Source organism: Electrona antarctica, assembly GCF_951216825.1.
Source record: "Electrona antarctica genome assembly, chromosome: 2".
NCBI lineage: Eukaryota > Metazoa > Chordata > Actinopteri > Myctophiformes > Myctophidae > Electrona > Electrona antarctica.
In genome coordinates, this window is record NC_136807.1 from 14,860,145 (window position 1) to 14,880,972 (window position 20,828).

General features: G+C 40.0%; 1 protein-coding gene and 1 long non-coding RNA gene across 2 annotated transcripts; both read left to right on the forward strand.

The window, feature by feature from the left end:
* Nucleotides 1–8,291: 8,291 nt before the first annotated feature.
* On the forward strand, nt 8,292–11,932 carry LOC306932226 (uncharacterized protein; the record flags this gene model as incomplete). The annotated part of the gene is made up of 5 exons (XM_079513925.1): nt 8,292–8,421; nt 8,708–8,983; nt 10,969–11,238; nt 11,529–11,678; nt 11,892–11,932. The coding sequence occupies exons 2-5, from the start codon at nt 8,782–8,784 to the stop codon at nt 11,930–11,932; spliced, it is 663 nt and encodes a 220-aa protein (XP_079370051.1). The 5' UTR covers nt 8,292–8,421; nt 8,708–8,781.
* A 407-nt stretch (nt 11,933–12,339) lies between these two features.
* On the forward strand, nt 12,340–14,061 carry LOC306939338. The gene is made up of 3 exons (XR_013791871.1): nt 12,340–12,506; nt 13,153–13,434; nt 13,976–14,061. It is a non-coding gene; the product is annotated as an uncharacterized lncRNA (long non-coding RNA).
* Nucleotides 14,062–20,828: the final 6,767 nt, after the last annotated feature.

Sequence of the window (20,828 nt, forward strand, 5' to 3'; positions counted from 1 at the left end):
GAATGTCATGTAGGCCTATCTGCAGATTCTGCATAGCCTTTGTGATCTACTGGTAGATTGCGATCTGACTTTTGGGCACCCCTGGTCTAAGGTCATAAGGGTCAAAATTACATAATCATTATTATCTCTGGAAATTATCTGCAACTGTACTCTTTTTCTCTACCGTAGAAGAGGAAGAAAGAGCAGTTTACCCCCTCGCCCCCCCCCCCCCCCCAGCCCCTCCCTCTCTGTCTCTCTCTCTCTCTCTCTCTCTCTCTCTATTATATATAAGTCTATTATTTCACTATTAGCTATTAGGTTTTTCGGAGCCGTTAAAGAGAAGATGAAACTACACACCCTGGCCTGTGTTCTCCTCTGTGAGTAATTATTTATAATATGTCAGTTATATAGCACCATTAAACTAGTATTAAGCTGATGAGTTTGAATACATTAAATCAGTAATACTGTACGTAACTTTACACTTCTATAGTTACTTTTTACCATTGCGATAATTGATGTCAGATAGTGTCTAGGTGAGACGTGACCTTTGACACGACCTAATGTCTCAATAGAAGAGCAGGGAGACAAAAGACAACCACCTCAATTATAGATATAAGTTATATTGTATTAAAGGGATAGTTCAGATTTTTTGAACTTAAGTTGTATGAAATACTTGCCATTAATATAGTGGTTGCAACTGTATTAATTCATTGCCCGAGTCCCATGGTGGGAGTTCTGCTCTGGTTTTGGTCAATATTAAGTAGTTCCGGTCATTTTGTGGGGGGCACTGGGGCCACGCAGTAAAAGTAAATGAATCCACAAAACGAACGTAATTTGTATTGTTGACCCATTTCTAAAATATTAGCGTGACTTTCGTTCAACTTTAACCCCTCTATCACATGGAACTATTTTTTGGGCGTAGTGATATGGACACAAAAAACATAGTTCTGTGTGATAGAGGGGTAAAAAAAGAACGGAAGTTGCACTAATATTTTAGAAATAGGTCAACAATACAAATTACGTTCGTTTTGTGGATTCATTTACTTTTACTGCGTGGCCCCAGTGCCCCCCACAAAATGACCGGAACTACTTAATATTGACCAAAACCAGAGCAGAACTCCCACCATGGGACTCGGGCAATCAATTAATACAGTTGCAACCACTATATTAATGGCAAGTATTTCATACAACTTAAGTTAAAAAAAACTGAACTATCCCTTTAAGATACAGATTGAACAAAATTACATTGTATTAATTAAAAAAGTTACATAGTGCCACTTTAAAGTTTAAACTATGAAAATGTTGTTGTTGGTTTTTATTTAGGATAATTTTCACCTCGCTGTATATTTATCATTTCATCAATATCTTAATTGACTATAAGCAATACAAACCTGAACAACAGGCTGAAGTACCGCAGTGATGATGCAACTATACAGTACAGAGACACCATCATAAACTTAAAAGTACATTTGTGACCGGGTCTGGCAAATAGGCCCTCATCTCGACCAGAGTCATTTTTCAGTTTTTTACAGATTATTAAAGTACAGAATGTAAGCTTTCATATGATGTATCATTCAGTGAAATTGGAAAATATTTGAAGGAGATATGACCATTTTAAAATGATTGTGCTGTTTTACCCAAAGCTGAGAAAATCCCATTTCAAGGTGTTGAAATGTTCACAACATTTCAACACCTAGAGCTGGCTAGCCTACTTTGACTTATAAATGTATACATTTCATTTGCCCACATCAATAATCTGCTGGAATGAAAACCTCTTCAACATTCAAACTGTGTTAATATGAAAAAAAAAGAAAAAAAATCAAGTTTCTTTTAGATTTTCTGCCTTTTCATTATAGGCGAGATGAGGACCATTTTGCTAGACCTGGTGACATTTACATAAATGACATTTACATTCTTCTCAATACATCAAACATTAATATGCGTTAATGTGCAGCATCAGATTGTAAGGTTGGTATTGTCATACTTTATGAAAGGATTTCAACATTTTCTTCAAAACACTGTCAACACACACGTACACATAGCGCTATAAAGGGGCGTTACTCAGGGCTGTGTATAAGTCGTGGGTTGCTGCTGCTGTCAGAACCCCAGGAATTTGCATGACAAGATAATAAGATATGGATAAAATGGATATCAAATAAATGTAGCTATATTTGATTTAATCAAGCAACGTAAATACTGTCTGGGGTGCACATAAAAACGAGAGTAGATAAAATGACCACAGAAGTGTGCAGAAGTGTAAATACCCTTCCAAGTCATTATGTATTTGTTCTCATTGAACTTGAGCCAACTAGCTGTCTATATTAGAGTTCTCCACGGGCCTGAAAATAATAAAGGCCCGGCCCTAACTGATCAGGCAGAGGCCCGGCCCGGCCCGACCCGACTAATTAGCATAGATTTTAGGCCCGACCCGGGTCGGGTTTGGGCAGCATTTGAGAACTCTGCAGAGTAAAAGTGAAACGCCTATTAGCACCATCTTCATAATACAAACGTAGATAAATACACAAAAAAATCTCTCTCATATTTTTTTATTAGCATACATTTTAGGCCCGGCCAGATCGGGTTGGGCCTGGTCGGGTTCGGGCAGAGTTTGAGAACTCTAGTCTATGTTGGTATTGTGTTAATTAGGAATAATTAATGCAGTTCATGCTTAGCTTGATATTGCTTGATATCAAATGTTTTTTCCTCTCTCTCTCCAGTGGTGAGCATCTTCCTCTCCTGTGGACTCAGTCAAGGTGAAGATTAACTTAATATCTTTTGTCTTTATTCACTCAGTAAAGATCATATTTACACCTGTCACACACTTCAACCTCTCAATTACAGTCAGTTTTGTATGATGTATTATATCACGTTTGTACCATTTGGTTTGATTCTACTTGTGTGTTTGTGTATAAACAGAAGCTGTTCTGAGCGTGCAGCCCAACCCGGCATTCACTGGAGAGACTGTTACATTCATATGTGACAAGGAAGGGGAGGACGAAGGCTGGGACTTGTACGAAAATGGAAAGTTTTCCAGCTCCACTGATCAGAATCGTTTTGTATTGAAAGTAAAGCGAGATGGTGAAAATACATACCAGTGTCACAGTCACCCTAAAACACCTCAAGGGGATCAACGAGACAGCAATATAGTAACTTTGATTGTATCATCAGGTAAGTCACGGAATTGAGTCAAATATTACATTGTGGTTTTAAACATATTGTTATTACCGGTAACTAATTGGTATTTCAGTCACAAAAGTATTGTTTTAAAAAATATATATTGTAGAGACGTGTGCCCTATTTTGCATGCACACAAGGATTGTGGGATTTAACATGGGCGTTCCCGTGGCCGAGTTGCTATCTTGCGACACTAGTTTTATCTCTAAAACACCTGCCCTATACCCTTACAATTTAAAAAGTGAATGCATAAACAAGCACCTGTTCGAGGCTGCGGTCACAGCTTGCTCACTGCGGTGCGGAAATCAGCCCTCTCGCGGTGCGTGTGGCATAGCTTAAGAGCCATTGGCTTAGGCAGCGTGTGTGGCAGCCAATCAAGCTAGGCCGTCAGTATGAGTCACTAGGGGGTGACAATGTCGTCTACATTTCATGAGTTAAGTTTCACCTGACAAAAAAAGTTACAGTAGCATCGTAGGTAAACCAATAACGTATCAGTCTCTAAACAGTATAATATATTAAAAAAATAATTATAATATAGGCTACAAAAGAAGAAAAAAACGTTGGCATAGCGGGTGGTCTGAGAAACGTATATACAGTACGCTTTCTTTCCCATGTCCGTGTGTGGGCAAGATAGCATTGTTTTCATATGAAATACAGGACATCTCACAGTATCAATATCGTGGCTGTTTGTGTTTAGACCACGGAAATGATGCTGTTACATATATACTCATCACTGATCATTTTATTATTATGCTGTTACATGTATATACTCATCACTGATCATTTTATTATTATGCTGTTACATGCATACTCATCACTGATCATTGTATTATTATGCTGTTACATGCATATACTCATCACTGATCATGATATTATTATGCTGTTACATGTATATACTCATCACTGATCATTTTATTATTATGCTGTTACATGCATATACTCATCACTGATCATTTTATTATTATGCTGTTACATGCATATACTCATCACTGATCATTTTATTATTATGCTGTTACATGCATATACTCATCACTGATCATTTTATTATTATGCTGTTACATGCATATACTCATCACTGATCATGTTATTATTATGCTGTTACATGCATATACTCATCACTGATCATTTTTACAGCAATCATATATTAACCCTTTAATTAGTGTTTTGTAAGAGAGAAAAGGATGTGCAAAGTTAAAGAGTGTATGTGGTGCATGTGTGCCGTGCATGCATGTCTATTATTATTATTATTATTATTAATATTATTGATACATGCATTTTGAGGCAGGTGGTCCACGAAGCAAGCAAAGCACTGTCACTGCCTCTCTGTCTCTCTCTCACACACGTCAGCGGACACACACACACGCACACACGCACGTCGCATGGCACACGCACGTGTGCACGTTTGCACGACTGCTCATTGAGCGGAGCCCTAATACTTATCTGGGGCGCAGCTCTGTGTGTTACAGCAGGTGTGTGAAGTTGTGTGATTCTGTAACCTGCGTTAGGGAGGTAACTAGCTTTTGGGAGAAATACTTACACAGTTCTATTTTATGTCGCTTTTATAAATTACAGCTAAACCAAAACCTACACTGGTATCAGACAGAACCAGTGTCTTGGCATTAGACAGCGTGACTCTCACCTGTACTGTAGAAGACAGTACACCTCCATGGGTCATCTATTGGTACAGAGACTTCCAAGAGTCTGAACCAGTGACGGTGACAGATGAAGGCTCAACCTACAGTCCCAGAGTCTCAGAGAGTATAATCTACTTGTGTCGAGGAGGGAGAGGAGACCCACCATACTACACACATTACAGCAACGCCGTTGATATCGAGGTCTCTGGTGAGTTATAAACACACTATTTCACAGCTTTATAGGGCATAGCAGTGGGCGTGGTTTTCTGGTTCCACTGATAAATCAGCAATTCCTTTTTTTCATAGAGATTTACAAAAATATTTATATCAATGATGTCAATATATCATAAATATATACATCTAAATCACTATGGAAAAATGGCTGATTTTTCAGTGGAACCAGAAAACCACTCCCACTGCTGTGTCCTGTTCCACTATATATTCCACTGCATGGTCTAAATCAAACACAATGATTGATCCATGTGTTTGTGTAGAGAGACCTCCAGCTGTTCTGACCGTTCTGCCCAACCCAGCATTCACTGGAGAGACTGTTACGTTCACATGTGACATGAATGAAGGAGAGCAGGACTGGTCTTATTCAATAGACAAAGCTGGAGCTTCCTATAAAACATACTCTGGTCAGAATCCTTATGCATTTAATACAACGCTACAGAGCACAACGCCCCGTGGTGAATACCAGTGTACCGGTCGTCTTACAGGGAATAACCAGGTTGTGAAAAAAAGTGAAGTCACCTTGGTGGTATCAGGTAAGTCATATAATTTACTCATCACTGACATTGTGTTTATGTTATGATCATTCATGGTCAACAGATATAAATTCTCCTTTGTTCCACTAGCAATCAAAGCACTCAATAACAGATAACTAACTACTGGGGGGAACAGGGAACACCTTATGAAGGGAGAGTGCAATACTGTAATACGTGATGCTCTTGATATAATATTTGCACACTGTGGTGTAGGATCATTATTTTTTAGTAGGTAACTAGCTTTTGGGAGAAATACTTACACAGTTTATGTCGCTTTTATAAATTACAGCTAAACCAACACCTACACTGGTATCAGACAGAACCAGTGACTTGGCATTAGACAGAACCAGTGTCTTGGCATTAGACAGCGTGACTCTCACCTGTACTGTGGAAGACAGTACACCTCCATGGGGCATCTATTGGTACAGAGACTACAAAGAGTCTGAACCAGTGAATGTGACTGAAGGCTCAACCTACAGTCCCACAGTCCCAAAGAGTACAATCTACTCGTGTCGAGGAGGGAGAGGAGACCCACCATACTACACACATGTCAGCAACCGCATTGATATCAATGTCTCTGGTGAGTTATAAACACACTATTTCACAGCTTTATAGGGCAAAGCAGTGGGCGTGGTTTTCTGGTTCCACTGAAAAATCAGCAATTCATTTTTCTCATAGAGATTTACAAAAATATTTATATCAATTTTTTAAGCCTATATAATCAAGTGAAGAGAAAGAGAGGGGAGTTGCACCACTCAGTTCACACAGGTGTGATTCTTTTGAACCGCTAAACTAAATCTATATATCATACCATTACATCTTTATTTTATGTTTTCACAGAATAAAAGGTATTACGTTCATGGATCACCAGGATCCTGGATAGCTTCTAGGTAAAAAAGTAAATCACTGTGGAAAAATGAATGGCTGATTTTTCAGTGGAACCAGAAAACCACTCCCGCTGCTGTGTCCTGTTCCACTATATATTCCACTGCATGGTCTAACTCAAACACAATGATTGATCCATGTGTTTGTGTAGAGAGACCTCCAGCTGTTCTGACCGTTCTGCCCAACCCAGCACTCACTGGAGAGACTGTTACGTTCACATGTGACATGAATGAAGGAGAGCAGGACTGGTCTTATTCAATATACAAAGATGGTGCTTTCTATAAAACATACTCTGGTCAGAATCCTTATGCATTTAATACAACGCTACAGAGCACAACGCCCCGTGGTGAATACCAGTGTACCGGCCGTCTTACAGGGAATAACCTGGTTGTGAAACAAAGTGATAAAGTCACCTTGGTGGTATCAGGTAAGTCATATCATTTACTCATCACTGACATTGTGTTTATGTTATGATCATTCATGGTCAACAGATATAAATTCTCCTTTGTTCCACTAGCAATCAAAGTGCTCAATAACAGAAAACTAACTACTGGGGGGAACAGGGAACACCTTATGAAGGGAGAGTGCAATACTGTAATACGTGATGCTCTTGATATAATATTTGCACACTGTGGTGTAGGATCATTATTTTTTGTATGAACTGTATGTATGTATGTATGTATGTATGTATGTATGTATGTATGTATGTATGTATGTATGTATGTATGTATGTATGTATGTATGTATGTATGTATGTATGTATGTATGTCACTCTCTCTTGGTCCCCAAGACAAATTTCTCCTCGGAGGCTCCATTAATCCATGAATTCAATTGGATTGCATTGAATTAATGGGTACTACTGTGTAGACATACAGAGATGTATCAAGGATGTGGGAAATGGGACTTGATCAGCAGTGCTTGGGGCAGAGGGTGCGTGTGTGTGTGTGTGTGTGTGTGTGTGTGTGTGTGTGTGTGTGTGTGTGTGTGTGTGTGTGTGTGTGTGTGTGTGTGTGTGTGTGTGTGTGTGTGTGTGTGTGTGTGTGTGTGTGTGTGCGTGTGCGGAGAGAGAGTTACATGTATATACTCATCACTGATCATTTTATTATTATGCTGTTACATGTATATACTCATCACTGATAATTTTATTATTATGCTGTTACATGCATATACTCATAACTGATCATTTTTACAGCAATCATATATTAACCCTTTAATTAGTGTTTTGTAAGAGAGAAAAGGATGTGCAAAATGGGACTTGATAATCAGCGTGTGAACTGTGTGTAGTGTTTTTTTTTTGTGGGAGTTTATGTGGTGCATGTGTGCCGTGCATGCATGTCTATTATTATTATTATTATTATTATTGATACATGCATTTTGAGGCAGGTGGTCCGTGGACCCCCAAGTGGTCCACGAAGCAAGCAAAGCACTGTCACTGCCTCTCTCTCACACACGTCAGCGGACACACACGCGCACACACACGCACACGTCGCACGCATGGCACACGCACGTGTGCATGTTTGCACGACTGCTCATTGAGCGGAGCCCTCATACTTCTCTGGGGCGCAGCTCTGTGTGTTACAGCAGGTGTATGAAGTTGTGTGATTCTGTAACCTGCGTTACGGAGGGGACGGGAGGTGACTATCTTTTGGGAGAAATACTTACACAGTTTATGTCGCTTTTATAAATTACAGCTAAACCAACACCTACACTGGTATCAGACAGAACCAGTGTCTTGGCATTAGACAGAACCAGTGTCTTGGCATTAGACAGCGTGACTCTCACCTGTACTGTGGAAGACAGTACACCTCCATGGGACATCTATTGGTACAGAGACTACAAAGAGTCTGAACCAGTGACGGTGACTGAAGGCTCAACCTACAGTCCCACACTCTCAAAGAGTACAATCTACTCGTGTCGAGGAGGGAGAGGAGACCCACCATACTACACACATGTCAGCAACCGCATTGATATCAATGTCTCTGGTGAGTTATAAACACACTATTTCACAGCTTTATAGGGCAAAGCAGTGGGCGTGGTTTTCTGGTTCCACTGATAAATCAGCAATTCCTTTTTTTCATAGAGATTTACAAAAATATTTATATCAATTATGTCAATATATCATAAATATATACATCTAAATCACTATGGAAAAATGGCTGATTTTTCAGTGGAACCAGAAAACCACTCCCACTGCTGTGTCCTGTTCCACTATATATTCCACTGCATGGTCTAAATCAAACACAATGATTGATCCATGTGTTTGTGTAGAGAGACCTCCAGCTGTTCTGACCGTTCTGCCCAACCCAGCATTCACTGGAGAGACTGTTACGTTCACATGTGACATGAATGAAGGAGAGCAGGACTGGTCTTATTCAATAGACAAAGCTGGAGCTTCCTATAAAACATACTCTGGTCAGAATCCTTATGCATTTAAAACAACGCTACAGAGCACAACGCCCCGTGGTGAATACCAGTGTACCGGCCGTCTTACAGGGAATAACAAGGTTGTGAAACAAAGTGATAAAGTCACCTTGAAAGTATCAGGTAAGTCATATCATTTACTCATCACTGTCATTGTGTTTATGTTATGATCATTCATGGTCAACAGATATAAATTCTCCTTTGTTCCACTAGCAATCAAAGCGCTCAATAACAGATAACTAACTACTGGGGGGAACAGGGAACACCTTATGAAGGGAGAGTGCAATACTGTAATACGTGATGCTCTTGATATAATATTTGCACACTGTGGTGTAGGATCATTATTTTTTGTATGAACTGTATGTATGTATGTATGTATGTATGTATGTATGTATGTATGTATGTATGTATGTATGTATGTCGCTGTCTCTTGGTCCCCAAGACAAATTTCTCCTCGGAGGCTCCATTAATTCAATTGGATTGCATTGAATTAATGGGTACTACTGTGTATAGACATACAGAGATGTATCAAGGATGTGGGAAATTGGAATTGATCAGCAGTGCTTGGGGCAGAGGGTGCGTATGTGTGTGTGTGTGTGTGTGTGTGTGTGTGTGTGTGTGTGCGCGGAGAGAGAGTTATTTAATGAAACTCAAGATTATAACGTCCTGTCTCGCTACAGCGCTATCACAAACATGTCGCCCTGTGTAGCCTACATGGCTGTGTGTGTGGCGTGCTGGGCGTGCACGCAGAGAGAGAGAGAGAGAGAGAGATGCGCCCTGTGTGGGTCTCGCGCTTGATCACGACATCCTGCACGTGCATGTCAAAATTAATTGGAATAAAAAAACAAATGATGTAGCCGCTGCCTATATGTATCGGGTCTGGATCGCATCTTGGTGAACTCTTGCAGTGTGTGATCCCTGGTCGGCGATCAATCGTTTAGTGTGAAAGCCACAAAGATATAATGACAGCCGATTTAAAAAAAAGACTCCTGCAGTGTGAAATACATAACGATCTGATGACTCGCCGACAACTTTAAAACTCCTACAGTGTGTAGGGGCCATTAGGCAGCGTATGTGGCAGCCAATCAAGCTAGGCCGTCAGTATGAGTCACTAGGGGGTGACAATGTCGTCTACATTTCATGAGTCAGGTTTCACCTGACAAAAAAAGTTACAGTAGCATCGTAGGTAAACCAATAACGTATCAGTCTCTAAACAGTATAATATATTTAAAAAATAATTATAATATAGGCTACAAAAGAAGAAAAAAACGTTGGCATAGCGGGTGGTCTGAGAAACTTATATACAGTACGCTTTCTTTCCCATGTCCGTGTGTGGGCAAGATAGCATTTTTTTCATATGAAATACAGGACATCTCACAGTATCAATATCGTGGCTGTTTGTGTTTAGACCACGGCAATGATGCTGTTACATGCATATACTCATCACTGATCATTTTATTATTATGCTGTTACATGCATATACTCATCACTGATCATTTTATTATTATGCTGTTACATGTATATACTCATCACTGATCATTTTATTATTATGCTGTTACATGTATATACTCATCACTGATCATTTTATTATTATGCTGTTACATGCATATACTCATCACTGATCATTTTATTATTATGCTGTTACATGTATATACTCATCACTGATCATTTTTACAGCAATCATATATTAACCCTTTAATTAGTGTTTTGTAAGAGAGAAAAGGATGTACAAAATGGGACTTGATAATCAGCGTGTGAACTGTGTGTGGTGTTTTTTTTTTATGGGAGTTTATGTGGTGGTCTATTATTATTATTATTATTACCATTATTATTGATACATGCATTTTGAGGCATGTATCAATGGACCCAAGTGGACCCAAGTGGTCCACGAAGCAAGCAAAGCACTGTCACTGCCTCTCTGTCTCTCTCTCACACACGTCAGCGGACACACACACACACACACGCACGCACGCACGTCGCATGGCACACGCACGTGTGCACGTTTGTGTGTGAAGTTGTGTGATTCTGTAACCTGCGTTAGGGAGGTAACTAGCTTTTGGGAGAAATACTTACACAGTTCTATTTTATGTCGCTTTTATAAATTACAGCTAAACCAACACCAACACTGGTATCAGACAGAACCAGTGTCTTGGCATTAGACAGCGTGACTCTCACCTGTACTGTAGAAGACAGTACACCTCCATGGGGCATCTATTGGTACAGAGACAACGAAGAGTCTGAACCAGTGACGGTGACAGATGAAGGCTCAACCTACAGTCCCAGAGTCTCAGAGAGTATAATCTACTTGTGTCGAGGAGGGAGAGGAGACCCACCATACTACACACATGTCAGCAACCGCATTGATATCAATGTCTCTGGTGAGTTATAAACACACTATTTCACAGCTTTATAGGGCAAAGCAGTGGGCGTGGTTTTCTGGTTCCACTGAAAAATCAGCAATTCCTTTTTTTCATAGAGATTTACAAAAATATTTATATCAATTATGTCAATATATCATAAATATATACATCTAAATCACTATGGAAAAATGAATGGCTGATTTTTCAGTGGAACCAGAAAACCACTCCCACTGCTGTGTCCTGTTCCACTATATATTCCACTGCATGGTCTAAATCAAACACAATGATTGATCCATGTGTTTGTGTAGAGAGACCTCCAGCTGTTCTGACTGTTCTGCCCAACCCAGCATTCACTGGAGAGACTGTTACGTTCACATGTGACATGAATGAAGGAGAGCAGGACTCCGACTGGTCTTATTCAATAGACAAAGCTGGAGCTTCCTATAAAACATACTCTGGTCAGAATCCTTATGCATTTAAAACAACGCTACAGAGCACAACGCCCCGTGGTGAATACCAGTGTACCGGCCGTCTTACAGGGAATAACCAGGTTGTGAAAAAAAGTGAAGTCACCTTGGTGGTGTCAGGTAAGTCATATCATTTACTCATCACACTGACATTGTGTTTATGTTATGATAATGGTTTAATTATGGTTCTGTAATACTGTGTAGACATACAGAGATGTATCAAGGATGTTGGAAATGGGACTTGAACCACAGTGCTTGGGGCAGTGTGTGTGTGTGTGTGTGTGTGTGTGTGTGTGTGTGTGTGTGTGTGTGACTGTGTGTGTGTGTGTGTGTGTGTGTGTGTGTGTGTGTGTGTGTGTGTGTGTGTGTGTGTGTGTGTGTGTGTGTGTGTGTGTGTGTGTCTGTGCGTGCGTGCATGCGTGTGTGCATGCATGTGAAATAATGTTTTTTTCCCAGTTTATGTTAGAGAAATGAATTTGAACTGAACTGTACATAAGTATTGGGTGTTTGTAATTCTATCAACTGTCATAAACCACACAGCTAAACCAACGCCTACACTGGTATCAGACAGATCCAGTGTACTGACAACAAACAGTGTGACTCTCACCTGTAGTGAAGTGGAGAGTACAGTTCCATGGACCATTTACTGGTACAGAGACAAGAAAGACTCTAAACCAGTGACGAAGGTGACAAAACAGACAACCTACACATTCATTCCGTCCAATGTCTCAGAGAGTGGACGATACTGGTGTCGAGGAGGGAGAGGAGACCCAACATACTTCACACAGTACAGCAACTCAGTTTATATCGATGTCTCTGGTGAGTTAAAATATACTGTACTCTAATATGATTGATTCCTTTTATACAACAGGTAGTTCCAATCAGGTAGTTCCAATCAAGCAATGTGATTGGTAGAAAAGAGCTCTACAGCAGTGGTCAAGACTCAAATGAGCATGACAGAACCCTTAGCAGTTCTCAATTTAAAAAAATAAATTTAAAAACGACCGAAACACAATATAAATAATATTTATTTGTATTGTTTTTTTAATTTTTCAATCTGAGCACAAAGACATCACAAACATATAGATCATCTGGCACCAACCACAGGCAGTGTCACAGTAACAGTGGTGGCAACACAGAAATGTGCATGGAGGATAATTGTCACATAATGACAATTGGGGAGAAATAGTAGTAAAAATAAATAATATTTGTCTACTCGATATTAAATTAAATAAAAGTTAGCAGTTAAACGTTTGCAGGTTCACTCAACTGAACTGAACTGAACTGAACTGAACTGAACTGAACTGAACTGAACTGAACTGAACTGAACTGAACTGAACTGAACTGAACTGAACTGAACTGAACTGAACTGAACTGCGTGTGTGTGTGTGTGTGTGTGTGTGTGTGTGTGTGTGTGTGTGTGTGTGTGTGTGTGTGTGTGTGTGTGTGTGTGTGTGTTCTACAGAGGCACCTGTTCCTGTTCTCAGCAGACACCCTGACAGGCCTGAGACTTTCATTCACTCTTACTTACATTTCACTCTTACTCTGAATTGTACGCTACCAGAAAGTCCTTCTGACTGGACATACACATGGCTGAAGGATAATAATCCTTCAACCAGAATTTTCAACTCTGAATACATTGTAGGTCCTTTTGAAAATCCCAGTGGTAGATACCAGTGTCAAGGTCGACGGAATCGTGACCTACAAAATTCCAAACTCAGCGAAACCATCACAGTGTCTTTCAAAGGTATGCATAAGATCAAGATTCAAGATCAAGATGTGATTATAATGTGTTCATCCCTGTCCGCGTGTCCGTCTGTGAGCAGCTAATCTTGGACACCAATGGACCGCACACTCCCCAGTTGTGGCTATATATATCAAGGAAGATGCACCATCCCAAATTGGTGGCAATTCCAGGCCACTTTCATAGCTGGAGTCAGAGATATATTCCATTCTAATTGGCTATGATTACCTGACAAATGTTGCGAGAGGGGCCTCTAAACTACACAGATATCACGTAACGGCACGTAAAATGTTACAAATGTCACTGTTTATTGCAAAAATATAATTAATTATCAACAACAAATGATCTTGTACTGTGAGTCATGTGACAAGGACCATCAAAACGTCTGGGCGATTTTACACTAAATGCCAATTATGCCATATATCATGTTTGTAGATTATACTGAATGTGTACTGTAGTCCTATTTATGAAGGTATACCGTAACTAAAATGTTATTTTATTTGCCGATCCCGTCTCAACGTTCATTGTCTCCTATGCTTGGCAGGACTGACTTTTCTACACGTGGGTCTGATTGTAGGACTTGTTGTTGTGATTGTACTGTCCATCCTGCTGCTCCTGCTGTGGCGATGCTGCCGCCGATGCACATCTAAAAGGTGAGAAACACTCACATATTGATTATTATATTAATAAAATCCTCCTCTGTTGTGACACTGAACAGCGTATAACACTATTTAACACTTGTTTTACTGTGTTTTTATTCCAGGTCCAGGTGTCAGGTATGTACAACTATCTAACACCAGTGTGTGGATCATCACTGCTGTTGCATCCATACAGTGATTTTAATGCACGCACGCACGCATGCACGCACGCATGCGCGCACGCACGCACGCACCCCTCTGTCTCATCTTCACACACGACCACATAATGCTTGTCTGTTGATTTCCAGGGAACCAACCAGAGGACCAAACACGTTTGTTCTTGCCTAATGTAAGTCACTCTGGATTAAGAGCGTCTGCTAAATGCCTAAATTGTAAATTGTAATTGTTGGAAGTCCTGACGATGTACACGCCCCACTTCAGAATGGTACAGTATGCCTTTAATCCACTTCAGAATGGTACAGTATGCCTTTAATCCACTTCAGAATGGTACAGTATGCCTAAGCGGGGGCAGCGGCTCAGAACCTCTGAACAGCGCTCAGCGGGTCAATGGAGACCCAATCCGGTTCCAACTCCGATGTTGCGGATTTCCCCCTCTGGGGTTTAAGAGGTTTTAAAACACTTACAGAATGGTACAGTAAGCCTTTAAACCACTTCAGAATGGTACAGTATGCCTTTAAAACACTACAGAACAACGACGTAGAGTCTGTGGGGGCCGGGGGCCCAGGGCCCCCATGAGGAATTGGACCAGGGATCTCGGCCCCCATGAGGAATTGGACCTGAATATATATTCGCCTCGGTTCGTCCCGTTTGTGCCGCATCAGGTCGCGCCCGTTCGCGCAATTCTCGCTTGCATTGACTTTGTATGTAATCGCGCTGCTCTAACCATCCAAGTCTGACACCTTAACACGTCTGTTTTCCTGTCTGTCCGGGGCGGGGGGTGGTGGAGGGTGGACCGCGTTGCCTGTCCCCTTGGCTTGTACACATGAAGATCAGGCATTGAAATGCTAATCTGGGTGCTTAAGCAGGTGGAATCAATCTAAACGAGCAATTATCTGACATTCAGAGGTGTTGCGCACCAGCGAATATATATTCAAGCTCCAAAGTCAAACTCATAAATTCACAATGATCATGCCGCCCTTGTGAGCTTTAAGATGATCAGAGAGAGAGAGAGAGTTAGAGACGAGTGCATTATATTTATATATCAATTCTCTCTCTGATATGACCTAGCTATGTCATATGCGCATCTGACTGGCAAGATAATTAGTTATTTGGCAACACCTGTGTGAAATACCAATAGTATAATTTATAAAATGCTTTCATATATCGTACTGCTGTGTTTAGTACCAATCTAAAAGTACCGCGGGGGGGGGGGGGGGGGGGGGGCATGAGGATTATGAAAAGAATTCGTCCCTGCTACAGAATGGTACAGTATGCCTTTAAAACACTACAGCAGCGGTTCCCAAACTGTGGTGCGCGCAAAGGGTGCGCGAGTGAGTGGCCACCAGGGGGTGCGTGCATAGAGTATATCGTGACATGAAAAGGGTAATGGCGGACAGTTTATGCTATGGCGTTATTTAACACAAATGGCAAAATCGGTAAAACACCGTTTTATGGAGATGTATAGAGCCGCAGCAGCTCCGTGTCTCACAGTTCACACTCTCCGTGTCTGAGAGAGAGTGCACATTCCAGCCCCCCGCTCCTCCCCCTCCCCTCACACATGCACAGCGGCAGATTCTTTAGTTTTAATTCAAGACAAGACCACTTACTTTGTCCATGCTTTGCTGTTGTATCTTTAGTTAACCAAACTAAAATCCAGTAATCCACACGTGTCAGAAGGCTATGTTAACCAGGAACACTGCGCAGTGCAAGCTAAGTAATGAACAACACCAGCTGGAAATGCTTCAGTCATTAATTGTGTGTGTGTGTCACTCTCCCTGAAATGAAACTGAAAGGATGCGCAGGACTAATAGAGCACCGAAGTCCTGACGTCACTGCCCTCTACTATCAGTAGAGGGCGCCAGTCCCATGGTTCGTGTATTTTTTTATAAGCATTGTACTCTCCATAGGGGGATTTTAGATCGCCTCTTATAAGAACTGTGTTTGAAAAATAAACCGATCACCCGGGCCTTTTCACTCATATGGATATGAAGCATCGACTGAAGGTGGAAATGTACAAATATACCCAAAGAGTAACAAAATAAGCGTTAGAAACGAGCCAAACAACCCAGAGACTACATTTCCGGGTAGGCTGCTTCTGCCCGCAGCCCGTCGCACAACAGAAACTGAACGTTAATTACGTTTATTTTTATTTTTATTTTATTGATATATAATGTATCGTGGTTACTACGAGTCGAGTCACCACCAGCTGAGCTTACGTCAACGAGGAATCTCAGGAACGCAATATGTTGACAGCTGGGCGTGACGTATATGCTCAGCGACATTGCATTCATATGTAGTTTCAAGGCTTTTGCGGTCACATTAATTCCATTTTCTCTAGAAACTGGCTGTATCAAATATGAATGGACATCATTAACGACGCACAGCCACTCCCCTGACAGAAACGCCGGGGTGGTCGGTTTATTTTTTAAACACAGTTCTTATATGAAGCGACATAAAATCACCCTATGGAGATTTCAATACAAATAAAAAAATACACGAACCTGTGTGTTGGTGCCCTCTACTGAAAGTGACGTCAGACTTCGGTGCTCTATAATGCACTATATATATATATATATATGTATAATTTTCCGGCCAAATAGAACATTTAATAAGGGAAAATTAGCTTAAGTGATGGCAAATCTGGAAAGAAAATGCTTACCACTAGCTTTCTTCACAGATGTGTTCATAAAGGTGTCTACTATCACAGAAAAATGTGTTCCAACCCAACTCCCTTGGGAGACTTTGTGACAGCTGCTGAAAGTTGGGGTACCATACAATACATTATAAGGCAAAATGTTATACATTTCATTATGCTTTAAGTAGCATGTAACGTGTCAAACTAGGGGTTTTTCATCATTCTGAATCCATTACAAGCATTAGTTTTGCACGAAAAACACTCCTTGGGCTAAACATGGCCATAGCCGTCATCACAAATGTGATGAAATCAGCACATTTGGGCATATTTGGGCAAGTGGCTATGGCCAAACTAGGGAGTCTATGGCCAAACTAGGGGTCAAACTAGGGGGTTTTCATGATTCTGAACCCGTTCCAAGCATTCGTTTTGCACGAAAAACACTCGTTTAGGCTAAATTCAGCCATAGAACTTGCCCAAATGTGCCCTAATGTCCCCAAATGTGCTGACCTCATCACATTTGTGATGACGGTTATGGCCTTTTTAAGCCCAAGGCTTCGTCAATATATAGTGTACGTCACATTGAAACAGTATTGAAATACTGCTGTCACCCAAAAGAAAGGTAGAAACAGCCTTGTAAGGTTAAAGGTTAAGATGTGTATAATTAGACTGAGAAGCAACATAATGTGAATTCAAATGCACTACTTTATTTTCTGCTAACATGTTCTGCGTGTATTCCATTCACAGAATCACCCGCTCCACAGGAATCTGAAGATGCCGTTTATTCTCTGGTCAAACCTCTTGGTAAGATACTGTTTCATTTCAACTAGCAAAGAGCTAATGCTACAGTACAGTACTGTATGTCTAGCTGTGTGTTTATGCTGTGACCGTTCATACTGTGAAGTTATAATATTTGTATTTCGATGGCAGTCACTGTATCTGCGTTTGACTTTTTAGGTGGTAAATGAAGAATTGAAGATGCTATAATACATGGCAAAGAGAAGACACATGAAAGTACTGTATCACAGTTGTACTTATTATAATTCACTTTGATATTATGAATCTTCCACACAAACTGGATCAGGCCGGTTCTAGCTTGCCCACTAGGGTGGGCAGGACAAATATATGGAGGGTCAAATCACCATAAACCAACGTAATGATTAGAAACCTATGCTATCATCACATCACTTTATCTATCCATGTCTTGCCTACCCAATCAATATAATATTTAAAGTGTACATACTGTACAGAACAACCATGGACAAAAAAAAAGCAGTGGACTTGACTTGTATAGTCCATGTTGTATACACCAATTACAACAGTGCGGATGATCATTGATCACATAAGTGTCATTATAGTTTTATTTATAGATATTATAGTAAACTTTAATTATTATAGTTAATTTGTTATCTTCATAGTCATTATTGAGGTGGACGGCCCTTTAGCCTTTATTGTGCAGAATTACCGTTGCGTATAAAAACATGGATTATATTCATTTAAAATATTATTTCACCTGCGTTACTTTTCTTTGTATATATATAGAGGCTTGTCGTAATCTTCTTTTGATAAACTCACAACTCTCTGTAATGTAATAATGCAATTTGAGGTGTAGAGAATGACGCGTTCTTTTTTTTACTTGCTTTTTATTTGTCTTGAAAATGTTTTGTTGTTGTTTTTTTATAAATCCATTAAAACCGGGAAAGCATCTGTGTCATTTTAGATTGGGGACCCAACTAAAGTATTGTTGTTGTGCGTGGACCACAGGGAGTTGGGGACCCAACTAAAGTATTGTTGTTGTGTGTGGACCACAGGGAGTTGGGGACCCAACTAAAGTATTGTTGTTGTGCGTGGACCACAGGGAGTTGGGGACCCAACTAAAGTATTGTTGTTGTGCGTGGACCACAGGGAGTTGGGGACCCAACTAAAGTATTGTTGTTGTGCGTGGACCACAGGGAGTTGGGGACCCAACTAAAGTATTGTTGTTGTGCGTGGACCACAGGGAGTTGGGGACCCAACTAAAGTATTGTTGTTGTGCGTGGACCACAGGGAGTTGGGGACCCAACTAAAGAAATACATTGTAGGGAAAAAAAATCATTGTTGCTGTCGAGTGGAAGTCCAAAACGTTTCATTATTATTAAAAAAAGAAAAACAATTTAAAATAGTGAAGATAGCCCAGTAATAGCACAATCCCCAGTAAATGGGCTATTTTTATTACTTTTCTGTCACACACTTGAATGATGAAGTAAGATAATAACATTAACTTATTTACAAAGTCAACAAAAAGTTGAAATATGGAGATAGGTCTTTCTGCCTGACAGCATAGTGGATAGCCTATAGGCTACACAGTCAAAAGTACTTTTTTATTATTATTAATATTTTTTGCAGTAAGCCTCATTTAGCTGTTTCTTTGATATGGTTTAGGTATCATTTTGAATATTACCTTCTAGCATTGCAGGTTATTTAGACATTGATTGAGCAGCTTTAGCTTTGTTACATTGAGGGGACTGACTATAGAGCCTTTGGTACCTCGATCAGTCAAAGAATTATAAATACAGGGTTGGGCTTATGTTATTTACCTGTTGTATTCTGTCTTTTTACTATTAATAAAACATAAAAACAAAGTCGTCTCAGAGATTTTATTCTATTACATAATATGGTAGTTGAATTCATCCAGATCAAGTTTTCTTCAGACCTAGTGGTTTTTTTCTGTGTCGTTGATTGTTTTGGCATTCAGTATCTCTTTCCCTGACCTTTGAATCCAAGAGCCCCATTTACCCGACTACAACATTCAGTATCTCTTTCCCTGACCTTTGAATCCAAGAGCCCCATTTACCCGACTACAACATTCAGTATCTCTTTCCCTGACCTTTGAATCCAAGAGCCCCATTTACCCGACTACAACATTTTGATATTTTTGCATTGGCTGGGCTGCAAATGTGGCTTTCTACCTCAAAGTCAAATCCCTGTGCACTAACTGGGTGAAGAGTTGTAGTGTGTCGTTCTAAACCTGTTACCTGAGTCAACACTGCCCTCTAGTGGATGTTAACTTAACAGCAGCTCAGAGCTCACATACCGGTTCATAAGGTAAAGCAGTTTCTCACACTGTGATACTACTACCCACTACAAGTACATTTACTCAAGTACTGTATTTACTCAAGTACTGTACTTAAGTACAATTTTGAAGTACATTTACTTTACTTGAGTATTTCAATATTGTCACCTTCTTAAAATGATGGCCCAAGTGATTCAACTAAGATGTACACTAGCTTGACCATTTTGAATATTGTTGCTGTCGAGTGGAAGTCCAAAACTGTTCGTTTCATTATTATTTAAAATAACAATTTAAAATAGTGAAGATAGCCGATCTACAAGCTCACAACGCCCTGTAAATGGGCTATTTTTACTACTTTTCTGACACACTTGAATGATGAAGTAAGACAATAACATTAACTTATTTACAAAGTTGAACAAAACAAAAAGTTGAAATATGGAGATAGGTCTTTCTGCCTGACAGCATAGTGGATAGCTTATACATATAGTTAAAGGTAATCTTTTATTATTCATAATATTTTTTGCAGTAAGCCTCATTTAGCTGTTTTCTTTGATATGGTTTAGTTATCATTTTTAATAATTTTGAATATTACCTTCTAGCATTGCAGGTTATTTAGACTTTGTTTGAGCAGCTTTTAGCTTTGTTTGGGAATAGAGAGGTAAGAATTATAAATACAGGGTTTAAGGGCTTATGTTATTTACCTGTTGTATTCTGTCTTTTTACTATTAATAAATAACATAAAAACAAAGTCGTCTCAGAGATTTTATTCTATTACATAATATGGTAGTTGAATTCATCCAGATCAAGTTTTCTTCAGACCTAGTGGTTTTTTTCTGTGTCGTTGATTTATTTCAGAGGTTCTCAAAGTGTTTTGGCATTCAGTATCTCTTTCCCT